Source organism: Chiroxiphia lanceolata, chromosome 1, assembly GCF_009829145.1.
Source record: "Chiroxiphia lanceolata isolate bChiLan1 chromosome 1, bChiLan1.pri, whole genome shotgun sequence".
Classification (NCBI taxonomy): domain Eukaryota; kingdom Metazoa; phylum Chordata; class Aves; order Passeriformes; family Pipridae; genus Chiroxiphia; species Chiroxiphia lanceolata.
The window spans coordinates 26046655-26067325 of NC_045637.1; the positions used below are offsets into that span (position 1 = coordinate 26046655).

General features: G+C 36.3%; 1 protein-coding gene across 2 annotated transcripts in view; it reads right to left on the reverse strand.

Annotated features, from left to right (window-relative positions):
* Positions 1–19322, reverse strand: part of SLC26A7 (solute carrier family 26 member 7) — a 77264-nt gene extending 57942 nt beyond the window's left edge. Inside the window, exons 1-2 of one of the 2 annotated variants that reach the window (XM_032712719.1) lie at positions 19274–19322; positions 11102–11396 (exon numbers count right to left, since the gene is read on the reverse strand). In XM_032712719.1, coding sequence (XP_032568610.1) covers positions 11102–11294 — 193 coding nt within the window. In that variant the 5' untranslated portion in view covers positions 11295–11396; positions 19274–19322. Of the gene's footprint in view, positions 1–11101; positions 11397–11525; positions 11656–19273 lie in introns of those variants that run through there. The other variant, XM_032712711.1, reaches the window with a different exon arrangement.
* Between the last annotated feature and the right edge of the window lie 1349 nt (positions 19323–20671).

Sequence of the window (20671 nt, forward strand, 5' to 3'; positions counted from 1 at the left end):
TGTCAATTGTGAAAATTTTGATTCAAAAACTCCTTGAATTTTCATTTGAGTCTGTAATAAAGATAAATAAAAATAAAAAATATGGTGGGGGGAGGTAAGAAAATGCCAGAAGATCAGAAGTGTCAAGTTCCCTGTGAAGCAGACAAGGTCTAGTACTACATCTGTTCTTAGAAAAACATCATGGCAAAGATTTTTCTGAGATGTGCCTTACATGGACATCTTCATCCATACTGGGCTCAGCAAAGTAGCACTGTTAGTTATGACTTGGAGAGGAGAAGACATATGTCAAAGTGTGTCTGGTTTAAAACTTTTTAACTGAAATGGACTTCGTTGCTCTTTTAATTAGTGGATCTATTGATCAACACTTCTGCCTTTTTCTCATAGCACAGAATTATCATAAACCAGAAAGATCTCTGAAATTGTAGTGTGACATCCATGTTCATATGATCAATAGATGTAGAAGAAGATTCTGACCCAAGAGCAACACAGAAGGGTGTGCCTGAGGAAAATAAAAACAACACAGGAGAGAACTGCATGACCCTATCCAGAAAAAACTGAATATGCATGGGGTGGGGGGGAAATAGTGAATAGGAGAAAGAAATTTTTAAGGCTTGTTTAACATTGAAAAGCTCTTCCCTTATAACCATTTTATGAACAAAACCAAAAGCAGATAAAAAGGTTGTAATTAATTCACTAGTAGAATAGTACTCACATAGATATTCCGGTCTTTCAATAAAGCATTATGCAAGGCTAATTTATTTTACTCTCCAAAAAGTAAAGGAATCAGAAAAATAAGTATAACTTCAGCCTCACTTTAACTTTAACAACATAATTGAAATGAAGGGACCTGTCTGTGCAGACAAGCATAAGGGAAATACACAACATTCAGTATTGAATGCTGAACCAGCATTTTGGGAAGAGGTCTAAAAATCCTGATTAAGATGATCTGTAAAACTTTCTATATTTAACACATTCATTAAACGAATGGAATTGTCTAACACTGAACCAGAGAATTACAAATATAGAACATTTTCATTTGAAAACAATCCTATTTCCAAAAATTTCAATTCACACTGTGTAGAACACCTATCTACACAATGCATAGACAACTCACCTTAGTGAGTTCCTTTACATGCCCGCTTCCTTGCATCCTTTTCTCCATTTGTGTGGACTCGTGTTACAAGGGAAGCACAAAAGCTCCCTCTTTACTGGGAAAGGTTAAAATTTTGGAATTTTGAAAGATATGTTTTGAAATATCAAGTTCATTTTGCAGAAAACAGGTTATGTTCATATCATTCTAAAGTTTATATTTCAATTGTGTTAATTTTGGACCTTGAAATTTTCCCTACAAAATCTATGTTTCAGTTTTAAGTAACCTTATCATACAGATCAAGAGAAAATTAGCTTAGAAGTTGTCCAAAACAAAACCAAAGGGCACACACTATGCCACAGGCTGAGCTAGCATAGTTCCAGAAGAGGGACCACTAGCTCTTTTACTATTCAATGGAAATCAATCAATCCAGGGCTAAGAACAGTATACATTGTTCTTTCCTCTCAACATTTAGAAGGAAAACAAGGCTTCAGCTACTACAAAATATTCTGTCACCATCTAGCTGTAAAAGCCAGTTCTCAATTTTCTACGTGTTTACTTTGGTTTTATGTTTCCTAAGATCTTCTGAATCTGAAACATTCGACAATTATGGCCAGACTGTGTTTGATCCAGCACAAACTGTACATGTTGTGGGTAAAGTGCAAGAGCTCAGTGCAGCCCTAGGTCACATACACTGTGTCAACATCTCAGTTCAGCTCTCTGAACAGGGCTGAGAGGAACAGAGAGGCACAAGCTGAATGAACCCTTACAGTCAGAAGAACTGGCCAACAGAAATCTGGCATGAGTCCTATAAAACTGTGGAAATGGGGCTATCCTGCCCAGCAAACCCTCAGCATCCAACAGGAATTGTGATTTTACTCGCAGATGCTGCTGCCCTTGTTTTTTTTCATTTCATGCACAGACCTTCCCTGTTCTCTTTGTATTAAGTTTTAGAAGCAGTGTGTCATTTTATTTCGTGATGAAGTCATGGTAGTCAGGACAGAGATAAAATTACCAGCCTTTGACTCAAGTCCTGGCTCTGTTTGTTAGGTTTTTACTCTCATTACTGAAGTATGTCAATCATGTGTAAGAGCAGAGAGGCTTTATAAAATAGAATTATTAAAGACTTCAGGCTTTCTGATAATGTATAAAATATTCTAAGGGTTGAAATACTTTTAAAGATATAATTGGTAGTATGTTTCAACTTATTTTCTTAATTTTCATATTAAACTTCACTGCAATGCATTCCATATGTTCAAGAACGAGTCAAAAGACATGAAACATTATTTTAATTTTTTCATTCCAAACAGTAATAACACTCAAAAGAAATAGATCATAAAGTAAGGATCTCACATAATCTTCACGGATAATGTGGAGGAAATCCCTGTGGCGGTGACATTAAGATTTTCATATAAGAATATAAATTCCATGAAAAGAAATGCAAACACATAATGAACAGTAAGTTCAGATACAGTACATTAATACTGTTTGTTTTCACTACCTCTTTATCATAAGATAACATTGTAGGACACATTTTCACTGAAAATCATCCTCTCTGATTAACACCAAGTGCATAACAATACTCTGGCACACTGTGCTGAAAAGGAAGAGATGTTCACCACTGCTGACCAGTGCCAAACACAAGTACCTACAAAAGAACAAGCTTGATACAAAGGTCATCTCCTGCCACAGGAGAAAGGTCTCCATTGAAGTTGATAGTTTCTGCTAACTCACTCATGGCTGGGCTTCGCAAATGAAGATTTGGGAAGGACTCTACCCACATTTGCTACAAGCGCACTGGTGGCTAAAGAGGCCAATGCTACGCTAGTGCCAAAACTATGGCAATAAAAAAATATTTTCCATAGAAAGACCTATGAATCATCAGAGTATGGTCAGTTAACAATTTTCTGCATCTGGAAATATGCTCATGATACATACATCTGTTCTGAGGAAAGCTCTACCACGTCTTTTGGAAATAGGATACTCAAACCAGGAATTAAATGAAGAAGCAGGAAAAGTAGTAAGCCTATAATTAATTTGAGGAGTATAAAAATTTGTATCATTTAGTATTTACTGTGAAAAGCTATAAAATTAAAAGGTTTTTTCTGATAAAGTGTATATTCAAATAACTTTTTGTTATTGTAACCTTTTACTCTCAAATTTGACTATACCAAGATGGTCAGGCCCCAAGTTTATGGAACCCAAAATGACACTAATACATCTTATCCCACTCAAAAACGCTATCTGCAGAGCTGAGGTCACTCTCTCTGATGCTTCAGAAAAATACAATTGCTCCCATTGTTCACAAAGCTGACTTATGTAGTAAGAAAGGTATTTCCTGTGGATGCCCTAAAATGTAGAATTAATACATATTTAATGAGTCTCCTATCTATCCTTCTTGGAGAACTAACAAATCAAATGCCCAATGACTCATATCACAAGTTTTAATTTATAACTCCAGGATAGCTGACTTTTACTGAAGATAAAAACAACCCACCACAGAAAACATTTTTAATATTATATTTCATAGCAACTTTCCTATACAAACCTACAGTTCTGGAGATGCTTTGACAGTGACTTGATTAAAAGCTATTAACATAAAATGATCCTTTGGAAATAATGTCATCTATCTCCAAAAACCAAGATCAACAGCAGTTCTCTCAATGCACATTCACCTCATGCTTGCAAGATCTCTGTTTCGTAATGACTCCATTTGCTGGGGCTACAAGTGCGGATTGTATCTTCTCTCTGAGTTATTTAATGACAAAAGTATCAAGAGCTTAAAATCATTCCTTGGTTCTTCTGTCATTCAAAGCCTCAGACAAAGGAAGAACATAAAGGCAAGATGGAAGAACGGATTCTGAACGGTGAACCATAAATCTTTTAAACACCACACAGTTAGCAACTATCGTCTCTTTTTTGAAGGATACTTCAGTGCAGTTCCTTCCCGTCTAATTGTCTTCTTTGGTCTGGTGAGAATTAAGCATCTCAGTTGTGTTAGTCATAGTATCTGAATTCACAGTATTTCACAGTATCTGAAATGCAGCTCTCCCAGCTTACCATCTGGCAACTGCATCAAAGGTAGGTTTGAGAAAACAGTGTTCTACTCTACCACTTTGCAGATTTCCCGATATTGGCATTTGCATCTTAATGTTCAAAAAAGAAGATCTGCAAGCATTATGGTAGAAGAAATGAGTGGGCTGTGTGACCCACTTATAATTTCTCTATTCAACAAAGCTTGACCTTCTGTACATAATAAAAGTTTAGATTCACATTAAAATAAATAGAATAAAAAAAAAATCTAGTATTTTCTTTTAATAGCCTGAAAAAACCTATGACTCTTGACAGACAATCCAAGATGTAGTACTAAGAACTCTTTAGGATGAATTTGACACAATATCTGGACACAACAGAGATTATATAAACTGTTATACAGAGAATTCTATGAGCTATAATCATTAGTCAGTCATAATACCTGAAGAACCTGGCCATCTCCAAAATAAAAGAAGCATTTTGAAAGTGGTTTATGGGTCAATTCCTCTGCATCTCCGTAAGAATATACAAAGAATGAAGCCATAAGAAGTTTCTGACAAGCAGGTAACTATGAGGAAGTCTTTTGAGAAGCATCAATGCCGCAGAGAAACAAAAACCTATCATGAGTGATGACAGGCCTTAATCAAGAGGAACTGGACTTCTTGAAATCCATGAAAAGGGCATCCATTTCGGCGAATTGGTAGCCAAGGATCTGAACACTAACAATTTTCCTGATCTCTCTGATCTGGAAGATTACATATGGTGTCATTTCTTCCTTCAGGAATCAACATTTCCTGGATTTCTCAGTCTCTGTCCATGGTGCTCAGGCAACCACAGTGTAGGGATGTGACATCCACGCAGATCATCCGGTCACGCAAAGGTGAGTGTATCCGGACATGAGGCACCGAAAGAGTCAGAAGTCATTCAGAAACTGAATTCACATTTCTAGTAGTCTGTCAAACAGCTCTGTATTAGCACATATAACTTGCAAAACTTCCAAGCATATAACTTGGAAGAATTTTTATAGTCATTAGAAATTAAATATTGCATGCACAGCAGCGTAAATGCCTTTCGTCTCTGCTGGAAAGTTGTAAAATATGAAACATTGTCCCACGTTTACTCACTAACATGTTACATTCCATATTCAGCTTACATCATTATTCTTTGCATGGGAGAACTTAAACAGAGTTCAACTGGACACTCTCTTCCACAATTCATTTATGAACTACATGGATTCTCCAATGCATTCTATAGCAGATTTTTCTGGTTCTGTTTCCAAATGTGCTTATTCAATTTCTATTCGATCTACACGTGCAATTTGTGTGCCAGATGTATATTTACAAGACACCTTTACCCTTAATAAAATTATTAGCTCCAGTTAGTCAGCTCAGAGTATATTAATGTCTTCATTTATGGTCAGAGCCTGAAACAAACCCCTGACAACTATCACCCTTGAGAAGACACAGCTGGGGTTCCTCCATGAAAAGCTAAGGAAAAAAAAAGTATAAGCTTTTGGCATCATGCCTTCCAAAACACTGGACACCAGTTCTGGAATGCATGAAGGCAGTGTCGTTCATTTTTTTTAATGGCAAGGTCTCCAGCCAGTGTTTAGGAATTAGTTATTCAGCAATAAATCCAGCTCCAGATTAAATTAACTTTAATTAAAACATACAAACCACACCAAGATTCACTGAGTTATTATGGGCTTGTCGAATGAAAGAAAAAAAAGTTGGCAGGAATAACAATACTGATTTCATCAGATGCCATCTACATATTTAACTTTTAAAGGAAATATGTCTCAAGGGCCCTCCACCCTCCAAAAAAACAGCCCACCAAAACCCACTTGAGCCAAAGCATTTCTTGTTCATGATAGGTCATAGGAAAGGCAGTAAATGTATAGCACTCCATACAAATTCTATATGAAGTATATCACATAATAGTTGACTACAAAAAAGAAACTTTTTAAAACTACAAATGCTGACACTACTGAAAATCTGATAAATTTGAAAGTCCAAATCTTTTGAGTTTTTGAGTATGCACAGACATGGACAGATCTTTATTTCAAAACAAACAGCATCATGTTTATTAATGTTTATTAATCCAGCCTAATACCAGAAACTTAACAAGAAAAGATTGAATCCAGAAATACAGTGACATTATTTTAGTTTTAAAAAAACCCACGCATTTGTCTTAACTTTTTGACGGATACACCCCAGTTCAAAACTTCACAATTTTTTTGAATAGCAACAGACACTGAAAGGGAACATAAACTTGTGAAAGAATCCTCCTGTGCCCTGTATTCTGTTCCCCCGTAGGATAGTGAAACATGTAATTTAGCACTTCTACGGATGGAATTATGCGATAAGGAGATCCATCTTCTTATTCCAATATTTAAATGGAATATTTTTAGAACTGCTTCCAATTTTAAGTCTAAACATAGTCATGCTACTTTATTTTCATTTCTCCATGTGCTGTAACTGCGTTTTACTTTAAAAGCCTTTCCTGATTAGGAAGAAACCTTCTCAGGTTTTAATTAACCTATCTGAGCCTTTTAAGTCTTCTCCCAAATATAATCTCTCTTTTCCTGATCCTTCTCCTAGCCTTTTCTTCTACTGATCATCTTCTATGAACAGAGGCAATGAAAATTACACACTATATTTCAGATAATGGACAGTACTACCAGTGGTCATCAGCTTCTTTGCAGCTCCTAACTCACATAGCAACCTGAGAGTTTGCCTGAGAGTGCTGTCCAAATGTTTCTTGAACTCAGGCAGGCTTGGTACTGTGACCACTTCCCTGGGGAGTCTGTTCCAGTGCTCAACCACTCTCTGGGTGAAAAAACTTTTTCCTCATATCCAACCAAAACCTCCCCTGGCTCAGCTTCATGCCATTGCCTTGAGTCCTGTCACTGGTCACAAGAGTGAAAAGATCAGCACTTGCCCTTCCACTTCCCCTCATGAGGATGTTGAAGACCACAATGAGGTGTCCCCTCAGTCTCCTCCTCTCCAGGCTGAACAGACCAAGTGACTCCAGCCACTCCTCATACGGCTTCCCCTTAAGGTCCATCTTCCTTGCCCTCCTTTGGATGCTCTCTAGTAGCTTAATGTTCACTAACTCTTATTAACCAGATCTTCATTGTATAGTAACGAACACAAAAGTAGATTGCAGAGAACTAGTTACCTGCACTGCAGACCCTTTGTTCTATTAGCACAATTTCAGTTTGGAAAGGAAAAAAAAATATTAGGCACTTATGAGACATCTACATGGACCTAGCAATTGAATTTGTTTCCAAGGGAGAGGAATAAAGAATGAAATGGAAAGTAAAATCTTCATAGAATGACTGTTGATGGGGTATTAATAAGTTTTAAAAGGAAAGGGAAGAGAGAGATGAATGCTGGTCCAACAAGAAAATTAATTAAAATTAATAAATCTATTTTGCTAATTTAGAGATATCTTGCTCTAGTCTATCATTAACAAGTTTTTGAGAAAAAATATGAGACAAATTAAGTAGTGATTACCAAAACATAAAAGCTCAAATTTCTTAAGTGCCTGTGAAAATATAGAGCAAACTTCTCGACTGGATGACAACGTCTATTTTAGATTCAAAGGTTATTTCTTCAATGTTAGGTATCAGAGTATGATTAAGGATTCTATGGCTGAAAAATAAGGTATTGAGCTCTGTATTATTAAATTATAGTTGGAACTAATATTAAATATCTGTAACTGATGAAGCCTGATTTCCTTTACTGGTTTTGACTTGTGGCTGACTGACTTTGCAGTCTGAGACTGTGAAAGTCCAACTGAATCTTTCCAGTAATTGGTGTTTTTGAAAGAGCTTTTTTTTTGTTAGAACTTGTAGGTTCTTGTTCCTACTGGATATTTTTATAACATTTTTAGAAACGTAATTATATTTGACACTTCTTTCTCTATATTCTGTGGAATTAAATCAAGTACTCTAAAATTAGAGGACATACGCAGAGACAATACAAGTATTGTCTCAATAGCTAAACAGGACATAAGAGTTCAGTAGTGAATTTTGGGACTCATGAATTAATATTTTTTTGGCATCTTTAGCAGACAATGAAACAACTATAGGAACACTTGAAGAACGACTGCTTGGTTTCAGCAAAGACTCTTTCATCACAAATGCCAAGTAGCACATCGTGATGATCCCACACCTTTCCTTCTCATCTCCCTACAGGTATCACCTTAGTTCAGTGTTAGGCAAGGTAACACCTTATCTTCTGAAGATCTATTTCTTCCACATTGTACATGGAAGTAAAGACAATTAAACACTCAGGTGGCATTCCTTTCTTACACCATTCCTAGACTCTGTTACCATGGGACATAGTTCTAGTTCGTGCGTGTCATGATGGAAGACTTTTAAATATAAACTGATATGCGAGCTCAAGTGTTTCAATTTTCAAGTAGTTAACTTGAAGGCATCTTACAGAAGTTTGAAGGCTTAAGTCACACTTAGAAAACAATAATTTTGACACTACAAAATCACAAATGAATTTTAGTAGCTCTTTCAAACTTTATCCAAAATAAAAGATGTCATAGAATAGCTATTCTGAACTATCCTATACCTTTATCAAAGACTTTTTTGAAGCAATAATTATCTGTATACATTGATTACTGATATTTCTATTAATTTGCTCTTCTGTTTTTCTCACTTATGAGGCAGACACCAAAAACTACTGCTACATATGAATTCTCCAGAAGCAATTTCTGAAAATGTTGCAAGGAAGAGTGATAAGCATTATCTTTGTTGCTTTCACTATGACACAGTAAGGACAGTGACTTTCATCTTTGCTTCCTTACTTTACAAAGAGAAGCCAGCAATTTTGTCTAAAATTTAGATTAGATGCTGGAACACAGACACATTACACCAGGTCAGAGCAGTTGCCAACTTGAATAGTCTGAATATGGCCAATGCCAGATGAGTAAGAAACCACACAGTAGGAAATTATGAAAAACACAGATCAGTTGGAAGGCCTTTCTTAATTATCCTCGAGCTACTGGACTACTCTCTGTCCTTCTTCTCATTCAGAAAACTGTTGCATATGAATACAGCTTTACATTTTTTCCATATACTTCCATAACTCAAGTTTATTTGAATTTGCTTAAACCTGTTGCTGCAACACCAAATGATACTGTGCTCTACAAGTTAGGTTACCTTTTTTTTCTACTTTTATTAGAATTTCTACCTTTCATTTCATTGCAAAATTTCTTGTTTTGTCTTGTGGGTGGAAGAAAAGAGTCACAATAGGACCTCTCAAAATTTGAGATTTTTTCACTCTGTGCTAATAAAAAATGGGACTTTTTTCATCTATAAGCCTCTCTGTGAAAGTATAACTGGAATGCTTACAACACTAGGGAAGGAGCTAATGGTCCAAATTAATATGTTGTGTTCAAATTAAAGCACAACAAACATGATAAAATGCTTTTGTATCTAGCTCTCTTCCTATTTCATTCCCTAAAATCATTCCAAAATCTTGACAAGCAGCAAGCAGAGAAAGGAAAAACAGGAAGGAAGGTTGTCAATGTACTGCTTTTTAAACAGCATAAAATAAGGATAAAGTTATTTCTAGAGTACTTAAAAATAATCTAGAGAGCAAAAACTAGTATTTTCTGTCTTCACTGGATCTCCTTAAATTTATCTGTTACAACTTCTTGGTACAAGAGTCAAACAAGAAAATCCTGGCTAAAACTGCCAGCAGTGCAGAAATGCTGTTTAACTTTTTTGCTTAACTTGTTTGCTCTTCAGCATTTTTGATGAATTTCAACATACTGTTATTAGCAACATTTTAATTACAATTGTTGTATACACACATACCGGGGAAATTAGATACTTTACAGTGTTATGGTATGAAGGCTCTTAAAGTTAAATCAAGCCAATGTAGCTGTTCCTAATTACTTTAAAAGAACAAATACTTAGACAAATCAGTTGTTTCCAGCTCCAGCATAATTCAGTTAAAGGAGCCTTTATAATTTAACAACATGAATGATAGTTAAGCACAGCTAATACGGAAGACTGTTCAGAAACAATGTATGTCATTTACATAAAGGAAGGAGTTAAAGTACATCTGAGGCAGATAAGAAGCTATGATTTGCCTAAGACAAATATAAGATATTGCCATAAGAAGGTGGCACTATAAAAGACACATCAAAAACAGACAAAAGCCTTTGTTTCCAAGTAGCAATTACTTTATTAACCAAGATTACTGGGCCTTAAGGTTTCTGCAGGTCATTGTGCAGGCTTTTAGTTTGGGGAGTTTTTCCTTTTCCTTCACTGTTTTTAATTTTTTTTTAAGCTGCCAAATGTAGTCTAGCTCCACCCCTACTTTGTATTGCTGCTTGACAAGAGATGTGGTAGGTAATGCAATACAGCATTAAATCCACACACAAAACACAGATGCCAGCAAACCTTCTCCATGGGTAATGTCTCTGGCAGGAGCACCCTTTATGCCCAGAAAGTTGTTCATTTTTCCTGCTGTGTTTTGGACTTTCACAGGTAATAGTATCATGCAAATGTTTTTTTTTTTCAGAATAGCATATCTTATAGTGCAATTATCATTCAGATATATTTTGTTTTCCATATGAAATAGAGAAAGAGGTGGTCACTTAACTGACAAACCATTGTATATAACCATATTCTGTGTGAATCCAGTTACTGCTCTTTTATCTGTTATATTAAGTCTTTGAAAAATTGTCAGAGGGATGGGATACACAGTAAAGTTCCACAGAAATTAACTACAATAACACAATGCATTTCTGTCCACATTTGCACATCCACTATATACACATTAAGAGTTAAGACTATACATTTTTCCTTATATTGTAAGTATGACATTGTTTTAACCAAAGCTTTATAATAATATTAAACAAGAAAAACAAAATAAAAAAAAGAAAAGGAAGACCAGACTAATTCAGTCAAATAATATTAAATATTAATCTGAAATGAGTTAGCTGTACCTTGAGTCACCTGTTGGATTGCTAGCATCATCCCAGAAACTGTATCAGGAACCAAACTTTCTTTCCAGTTGTAGACAGGTACCCATTTCAAGATGGGCAGCCTTCTCATACACCAGGCTTTGATATCTTCAAAGCGAACAGCCTGGATTTTCCTCCAGACTGTGCTTCTTTTCCTTTTTGCCCCTGTCATCATTCCCACCTCACAAAAGCGGTGCCTCAGAAGGGTGCACAGTTGAGGAGTGACCCTGATCTGTGTCAGTCTCCAGTCTTCTTCTGAGATTTTTCAGTTCCAAAACTGCAGAGAAAAAAAAATGAACAGAAGCACTTAAGATTTCTGCAGCTGTTCTGTAACTATACTCAATGAAAACGCTTATTAAAAGCTTCAATAATATAAACAGTTACATGAAATGCAAGAACTGTTTACAGCAAAGATCACATTTTCTGCTATTTGCAAAAATTTGGTCTCATCTCATGTTAGTTTGTGATTTTTTCCAGTAACCTCCTGCTTTATATCCCTGTAACGCTTGTGCTTTTGGCCTCATTCCAGTGGCAAAACGAGGTATTACTGGGAGTGTGTGCAATATAGGCTGGGCTATGCTAATCTGAGCGGGAAGTGCCCAGCGAACCCGGCATCTCCCTGCCAAGCCCGGGAGAGCAGCCTTGACTCTCCCGGGGGGAGGAGTTTTTCGGGCCATAGGTAGAAGGCATTAAGTCCTCAGTAAAGCTCGTAATAGAAAACTTGTCTTTCTCCATCAACATTTTGTCTTTTAAAAGACAGTAAAAAGCTTGTTTATGTAGTAAATGCAGAACATCAGGTAGCAATAAGTCCTGATGAAAATATACACAGAGTCTCTCTGTAGGCTGAAGACTCAGGCTGAAGAGTAACAAGCTCAAAGTGCAGTGAAGGACTGCAAACTATCAGCTTCACATGGGACGTGCCAAAAGCATTCGTGACAATCATTCTTCTTTAAAGCTACTCCTTTCTGCTTTTAGTTGTCCATTCAGCAAAGGCTCTCTCAGCAAAGATAGTTCACGAAGAAACTTCTGTTCTTGTAATAACGTCATACCTTGTATGCGATACAAAGTGCTCAGACGCAAAGTGATAAGAGAGTGGAAGAACTTTAAATGTTAAAACATTTAAATGCCGTCCGATACAAAGCAAGGACACAGTGGGCTTTCCTCTCAGTTATCTGTGTTTCTGAATAGCAAAGAGATTTAAGTTAAAATGCAAGATCCATCATATGGTTTGTGGTTTTGGTTTTCTGTGTATGTGACCCCCTGCTTTTAATTTGAAATTGCACTTCAAGGACTTCATAATCAAGGTATTTATGTATACCAAGTGTTTAACAAAACAGATCTTTACCTACTTTCAGAAGTGGACAGGAATCTTTCGGAGTGGAGTGAGAGTTACTCAGCAGTCAGGTATTGCTTAGTTTTGATTAAATGTTCAGTACATCTAACTATAATAGTATTTACTAGGAAATAAAAATCAAAATACATTTCTACACATAGATATGCATGTGCAAAAATGTACTCAAATATAGGTACTTGTGTAAAAGAAACTAGGAGGTTTTTGTTTGTTTGTTTGTTTAAATCGTAGTTTGCTAGAAGCCCTGAATATTCTGAAACAGGAAAAAAAAACCAAACAAAAAACCCATTAGAAAACCAAAGAATCATCACTAAACACACAAGAACATAGAGTTCATTCTTAAAACTTCTTGGATCAAAATGCTGAAGCTTTTTGGAAAAGTCTGTAATTGAGATTTTCCCACCTCATAGTTGCACAGTTAGTAAATCTGAACAGTTTTCATCAATCCCAGATTAGCATCTGAACTCCTAGGATTAGCAATATCAACAGACTTTTGTCCCTCACCAACAACAAGGGATGATATCTCTCTAAGGGTGTGTGCATGCGTGAGTACAAACATCTTACAACAGATGTGGAGTTTGTGTGGAAACTTTTTTACTCCAACAATGATTTTGATAAGTAAAATAACTACATTATCAATAAATCTGAAGTTGATAATATCATCACTATTGAAAAACACTGTTCCTTGTTACTCTGAAATTAATAAAGTACTCTTAGTTAGCAATAACACAAGGCAACACTTAGTATACAAACCCCCAAAGAAATCAAAATTTTTAAGAGAAGACAGACCTATACCTCACTACACAATACTCCAACATTTGAATCTTAAAGAAACATAAAAAAAATCACTTTCCTAAAACACATCAGTATCCTAACTGAAACACATATTGTACCACACACATGATATTTAAACTTTTTCTCATTGGCTGGTTTTCATTAGCTACAAACCTGTAATCTATACACTCCCAAACTATGCACACTTTCACAGTTTGAACTTTGTCACGATGTTCCTGAGCTATCATGACTATGAGACCCTCTTCTGCTCTGGAACAGGCATATAGAACTCAGTTTTCTAGAACAGCAAAGGGTAAACATGAGGAACCTTTGATTTTATACATCTAAGTCAATTTACTCGTTGTAATGTTAGATGTTTCACAATTAGCTTTTTGATGCTCCTATATAAGTAAAGCCTATTTTCAAGTGATTAAATTTTTTTTTTTTTGGGGTTTTTTTCTGGAAATGCACAAAAGTATAGTTTTAGTAGTGTATTTATGTACAATGTTAAAAAGATAATTACTGATAGTAAAAAATTAGAATACAGATAGTATATAAAAGAAGAAATTTATTGCATCATAGATCAGATCTGGTGGGCTTTTAAAACCTGATTTATAACAGGTTCTAAAAAAATGGAGTAACCCCTGCGGGGGTCATTTTCATCAGCTTCTCTAATATTTGCATATATGGGATGTTTGCATACATGGTGGATATGTGAAGATAGGAAGTTTGATTCTCTAGCTTTAGCCTCAAGGGATTTAAAAAAAAAAACCAAACCAAACACCTTACTCCAACCTAGACCTCAAAAGGAAAAATTCCTGGTAAACTCTGACAGAGAAGCCCTAATCCCCACTTCATGTGGAAGCAGATTCTGTAGGAATCATTGGGCTCTTGCATACGAGCTGCTTTTAGACTTCACATAAACTGGCAGGAAAGTTCAAAAACTATACTTATGTTTAAATATGCTCATAGAAGTTAAATGAAGTTATTCACACCTATGACAGGCATGGATGCCATGATGGAAATAACTGAACAGATTGCCCAGAGAGTTTGTGGAGTCTCCCTTCCTGGAGATATTCGAGAACTGTCCGGACACAATTCTGTGCAATGTGCTCTAGGATAACCTGCTTGAGCAGGGACGTTGGACCAGATGACCCACTGTGGTCCATTCCAACCTTACTTATTCTGTGATTCTGTGATTCTGTGGTATGACTTGCTCTTTGTAAGTTTTCTCAGGCAGACAGATCACGTAATTAAATATCTGTAAATATCCAATGTTAATGTAAATGCTGACTAACTAAAGCTGTATTCCTGCTGATGTGCATCATTTGATCCCCAAGTGCATGCAGTGCATCAAACTCAGCTTCCTCATGTTCTCTCATTTACCATCACTGGATAAAAGAAAGTGCATGCTAACATTAATCCAAAGCAAATACTTTTCTGGCTGGCCACTGGCAAAATATATATAAAATTTAGATCTGAATATATATTGAATATATAATGATTGAGCTTTCCTCATCTTTTTTAAAGTGGGGAAACTAATTTGCATTCATCCTTGTCCTCTATCCTGACCAACAATTTCTATGAACTCAGTTTTGATACTGCTATAGTTCTGTCAAATACGGATAAGAATGGCTAAAGGATTAAGAGGATACTAGATGAAAGACTTAAGAAAAAAGACAGGTAAAAATCTTGGCCACATAAAGGTCACCATCTTTAGAAAAGATGGTAAAATTTCCGAGAGAAATCCTATGAGAAATTCCAAGTATGTGTGAGAAAACACAGCTGAATGGGAATGGAAGTCAGATTTTAGAAAAGGGGTGAGAAGAACTAGTTCAAAGAGACCAAATTGTGCAGTTCATACATCACAGAACACAGCACAAAAGAATAATATATAAGCTACTGGAATTATAAGCAAGTGCTGACAAATTGAGCAACACAAAACCAGCGATAAAAATCCACACCTTCAAAAAAGCATTCCTGAAATCTGAAAATTTGTAAAAAAACAGAGTATCAATCACAGGTATTACATAAACCTGGTTGCAGTTAAATCACAACACTAGACCACAAAAGAAACATACGTTTCAGTATGCAAATTATTTTTTACTGATATTTACATAACTTCTCCTCTGAAATTCCAGTGCATCAAAACCAGAAATAATTCACAAACTCTGAAGCTTGCCAATTTATCTTCCAGAGTTGGATGCAATGCATTTATTTTCAATAATACCTAATTTTAAAAGTCCTTCTGATTTCAATCATCAAATACTTGCAAGTGGACCTAAATTGAAACAGATATGATTCTTGCCCTTCACAAAACAGATTAAGCTAAAATCTCCATCTCTTCATCATACAGGATGTTTAGGAGGCACTGTGGTCACACTAACACCTCTGAGTAATCAGAATTATCACAAGATAAAGTTGAGCATTCAGGTATAACAGAAGCTTTTCATTTTTCATGGCTGGGCTTCACGAACAAAGATTAAGGAAGGCTCTATCCACATTTGTTACAAGCATGCTGGTGGCTGATGAGGCCAATACAAGACAGGCATGTCCGATTGCAAAAGGCACAGCAGAAAGACTCCTTAGGTGGTATATTCTGCAAGGCGCCATTCTTTCTGCATTGTCTTTTCTCCTCGAGAGTGATCCTGCGTGTGTTCTCAAAGGAAATGGCAGCGTTATAGATGGTGTGTCTCCAGGCCTCCCGATTTGAGGCCAGAGTAGACCAGTTACGGTGATCAATATGGCCAAGGCTGAGATGTTGTTTCAGGGAGTCCTTGTATCTTCTCTTCGGGGCTCCTCTCTTCCTCCAGTGGCAAGTTCACCATAAAGCAGGATCTTAGGGAGGTGGTGGTCCTTCATGCTTGAGATGTGTCCTGCCGAGCGCAGCTGTGTTCTCAGTAACATGGCCTCAATACTTGTGACTGCTGCTTGTTCTAGAACAGATGTATTGGTCACATAATCTGACCAGTGGATGTTTAGGACTGTGCGGAGATAGTGTTGAGGAAACGTTCTAGGAGACGCAGGTGGTGGCGGTAGATGACCCATGATTTGGATCCATATAAGAGAGTAGACAGCACTATGGCTCTGTAAACACTGATCTTTGTACTTTTCTTCAAGTGTTTATTTTGCCAAACTCTTTTATGAAGCTTTCCAAAAGCACTATATGCCTTTGCTAACCTGTTGTCTATCTCTACATCAATCTTACCATCTGAGGAGATGAGGCTACCAAGGTAATTAAACTGTTGGACTGATTTGAGCTCTGATTGGCCAATGGTGATATGGGGATAGTGGAAGACTTCCTGAGGTGCAGGTTGATAGAGAACTTCTGTCTTCTTTTAGCTGACTTCAGCCCAAAGAACTCAGCACCATCTGCAAAGCAGGATGTTAAACGCTGCAGAGCTGCTTCTGTGTGGGCGACAAGGGCGGCATCATCAGCATAAAGCAGCTCCCAGACAAGATGGTTTAAGGTCTTGGTGTGGGCCTTCAGTCGCCTTAGGTTGAAAAGGCTTCCATCAGTACAGTATTAGATGTAGATACCGTCCTGATCATCAAGGTCTGCCATGGCCCTTTGGAGCATCACGCTGAAAAAGACTGTGATAACAGAAGCTGGACCTGGCTCAAATGGCTAGAGCTCGACTTTAACATATTCTCTGTAAATGGGCTTTTGAGCACCATTAGTGATGCTGTGCCAGGCAAAACTCAGTGAAGCAACACTGACATCGAGTGGCTTTGCTTGGTATTTTCATTTGGTTATTGTAGGGCCCAAGAGCACCATCTAGATCTGATGCTGCCTCATGATATGATGGGTTTTGAACTGGATAATATTAACTACATAGTTTAATAACGAAGTTAGTTGAAAATCAATTTCTGTAGCACCAATAAAAGGTTTACTCACTACATTCTAAATATGTTTACTGGTTGAAAATTTAAGACAGGAGGTCAGCTGATAGATTAGCAAGATACTGAACCATGGGAGCTCTTAATGCTCAGGCGCAGTGTTCACTGAAGTCATCTAATGAATGAGAAATGGAAGTGGAGACGAGGCAAAAAAAAAGATCTGATAATGCAACCGTCCTCTTAAACTCTGTTCCTGATAAGATCCTTACAGCTGTCTGCTAATAAATTGCCATTCAGGTGTTAACGAATTTAAAAAAAAAATTAAATTATTAGGAAGATATATTAGACAATTTTAGCATATCTAAAATGAGCATAAGTAAACCAATAGTGTCCATCTCTTACGGAAAACATCTGGAAAAGAAAATATCATTTTTCATTTCCTTTTAGAATTGTTTCTAGCAGCTATTTGAAGGTTACCTTCAAATTTACCTTCAAATTAGAAAAAATAGTTTAATTTTTTTTCTTTCTAAACAGGGTTAAGTGTCACAGAATGGACTGAAAACAGATTTCAGAACTCTTACACTTGAGAACTATTTGGGAACAACTATCATAAAATAAGCATTCCTGAAGAACTTTATCTCCAGTTAACCCTGGGGGCATAGAATAATTTAAGATGGGAGGGACCTCTGAAGGTCATCTCATCCAAACCTTCCTCAAAGAATGGATTACTTCAAAGCCAGATCAAGTTGCTCAGAACCTTGCTCAGGAATATTTTTCAAATCTCCAGGGACGGAGATTCCACAAGTTCAAGGGACAAATTGTTCTTGTACTTAACCCTCCTCACTGCATTCCTCTCTGTTGAGTGTTACATCATCTTATGGCAGAGGAATGAATACTAAATCACAGATTATCCCAATTTACATAACCTTTCTTCAACAGTAAGTTTTTTGTTCTGACACTCTACAAAGAGAAGTTACTGCTATCTGAATAATCAGCAATACCTTGCCTCCAGATCCTTCAGTAGACAAAATCCCTTCTTTTGCATCCCATAATAATCTTATCCCACTTCTTTTCTTCCGTGTAAAAGCCTCAAAACCTCAAAATGCCTTATTTCTACCCACTTTGACAGTGCACTGTGGTACTGATAAGTATTTTACAGACACACATCAGTCGATGAAAGTGTTAATCAGAAAAACCTGCAATTTCAGTGTCCATATACTTCTCTCACTAACTTAATTTCAGCCAACTGAAACAGATACTTAATTACCTCACTGAGGAAACTAAGTTAACCGTGTATTTAAAAGGCAGTATATTAATCCAGATCTGTAGGCTGTCATAATATAAATCACAGTAATAACAAATTTTACAATATATGACAGAAAATACAGCCATTCAAAACGGAAAGCCTATGAAGTGTAATAATTAAAATTTAGTATTAAGGTAGGTAATATCTTGCTGCCCGCAGAGACAGTAAACTGACAGAATTCCAGCATCACAGCAGATCAAATTCCATGCAGCCTGTGGAACAGCTAAAGCAGTTCTTGAAAAAAAAACCAAAACAATCTAGAAGCATTAATGTATTCACACAGCCCTTTCTTTCCTCATTTTAATTTAAAATATCTGAACAGGTATTTCAGGAGACTACTACTTTGTAGTCTGCACAGTTAACAGAAAGTTTCACATGAAGAATGCCCAGTGGATACTGAATTAAAAAGGGGTTACTTTTTAAACCTGAGACAAAAAACAGTTTCTTTTTCTCCCCAAAGTTGTTGTTTGCCAAACTAACTTAACTAATAATCATCAGCAAGTACACAGAAAATCCATCGCTGCCAAATTAGACAGAAGACAAAAAGATCTGTGCTAATAATAATCTGAATTGTAATATCAGCTTTTACTAGTTCCAGAAAAAACCATGAAAGATATACAGAGGCATAAGAACATGAGTTTTCCAAACAACTTTACTACTACAAGACATTAACCTCAGAAAACTCACACAATAAACAGTTGTGCTGAACTATCTTGCTTATTTCAATAAAAAGTCTCATCCTTGCTTGGGACTTAGTGACTAGACACACACAAAGTAATTTGAAATAATGTCATTTAAACTCCCTCGTATATGCATCCATAGGTTATAAAAAATAACATTTCTAAATTCCAAAAGTTTAGAAATAATTCAAACTAAATCTCACAGTATACTTGCCAAGTGCTCTGAAATCAGGAACCTTGCTGCTACTTTAGAAATTTCTTCCAAAGTGTAGGAACAAAATCAACCCAATCTGTGTACGACTCAGAGCACCATGACTCGCATGCCAGGTTCTTAAGAATCCATTAAAATATACTAAAAAAAAAAAAAAAGAGAGCTTGCTCATTGAAATATGCCATCTAGATGAGTCCATGTTTTATCCAAAGTGCCCCCTATACAGATCCATTTTCCCCAATTCCCAAGTCACCATCCAATTTAATTTGCATAAAAATTACAGAATAATTGAGAAGACAACCCAATTAAATGCTGCTACTTGCACATTTTTATGCAACTATGTACATTTTATGCAACTATATACATTTATAGAATTGATTATATAAAAAAGTAATTCTTTGTACAATCTTGCATGGCCTGGACTATATCATTTGGACTGTTTGCCCTAATTCTTACTGATCTATATTCACAGCAAAAAAATCTTTTCTAGGTGACCTCAAATGCATTCTGAAAGCATTCTGTCTTTACACCTCTGCTTCACGTCCTAATTAAGATATACTCTTGTTCTCTTCTGATGTGATTGCTAATGACATCATTGATGAAGAAAAGGCAGTAGTTCTGCAGCTTTCTTAATCATCAATTGTTACTTAGATTAGACAATTTAACGTAAGAGAATAGTAAATTAGGTAGTCTCAGTAAACATCTTGTGGCTGTGAACATGATCCCTTTCCTGGGGTTCTAGGCAATTACCTCCATCACAAAACAGAGTATGAAAATGGCACCAGCTACAGGGTGAACAGCTGATAAAGATGACTGGATCACACTGTTCTGTCCTGCTTGAGGGAGCATGGAGGAAGGATAAGACTTTTGGCCATGACTGACAAAAAGGAAATGGTTAATTCATCATCATGACTGAATTGTGTGCACTTTAATTAATTCACACTTTTAACATGTTTGAAAAGGTTGTTTGAAACATGCTTATAGGAGCAAGATAAATAGACCACTGCTATCAAACAACTGTTGCAGAACATCAATGTTTTCCCAAATAATCAATATTTGCCCTAGATAGTTCCAAACCTTATGAAATTGCCACTCTTCCTTGTCATGGAGAGGGAGTACAGACAATTCAGGTCGTTCCATGACAATGCTCTTTCCTAAATATTCTAAAACCTGTATTTTTAAGGTGCATTTCCATGGCAGAAAACCAGCGATTGATGCAAATTTTTCAAATACGTTTTGGAAAGTAGTCACGAAAACTGTGCTTTTCATTATATACGCATTTAAAATTTACATAGAAATTATAAAAATCTTTATAATTTTCTTAGCCTCATTTTGTGTAATCCAATAGGATTAACAATAAATTAAACAATGGGGACATGAAACCTATATT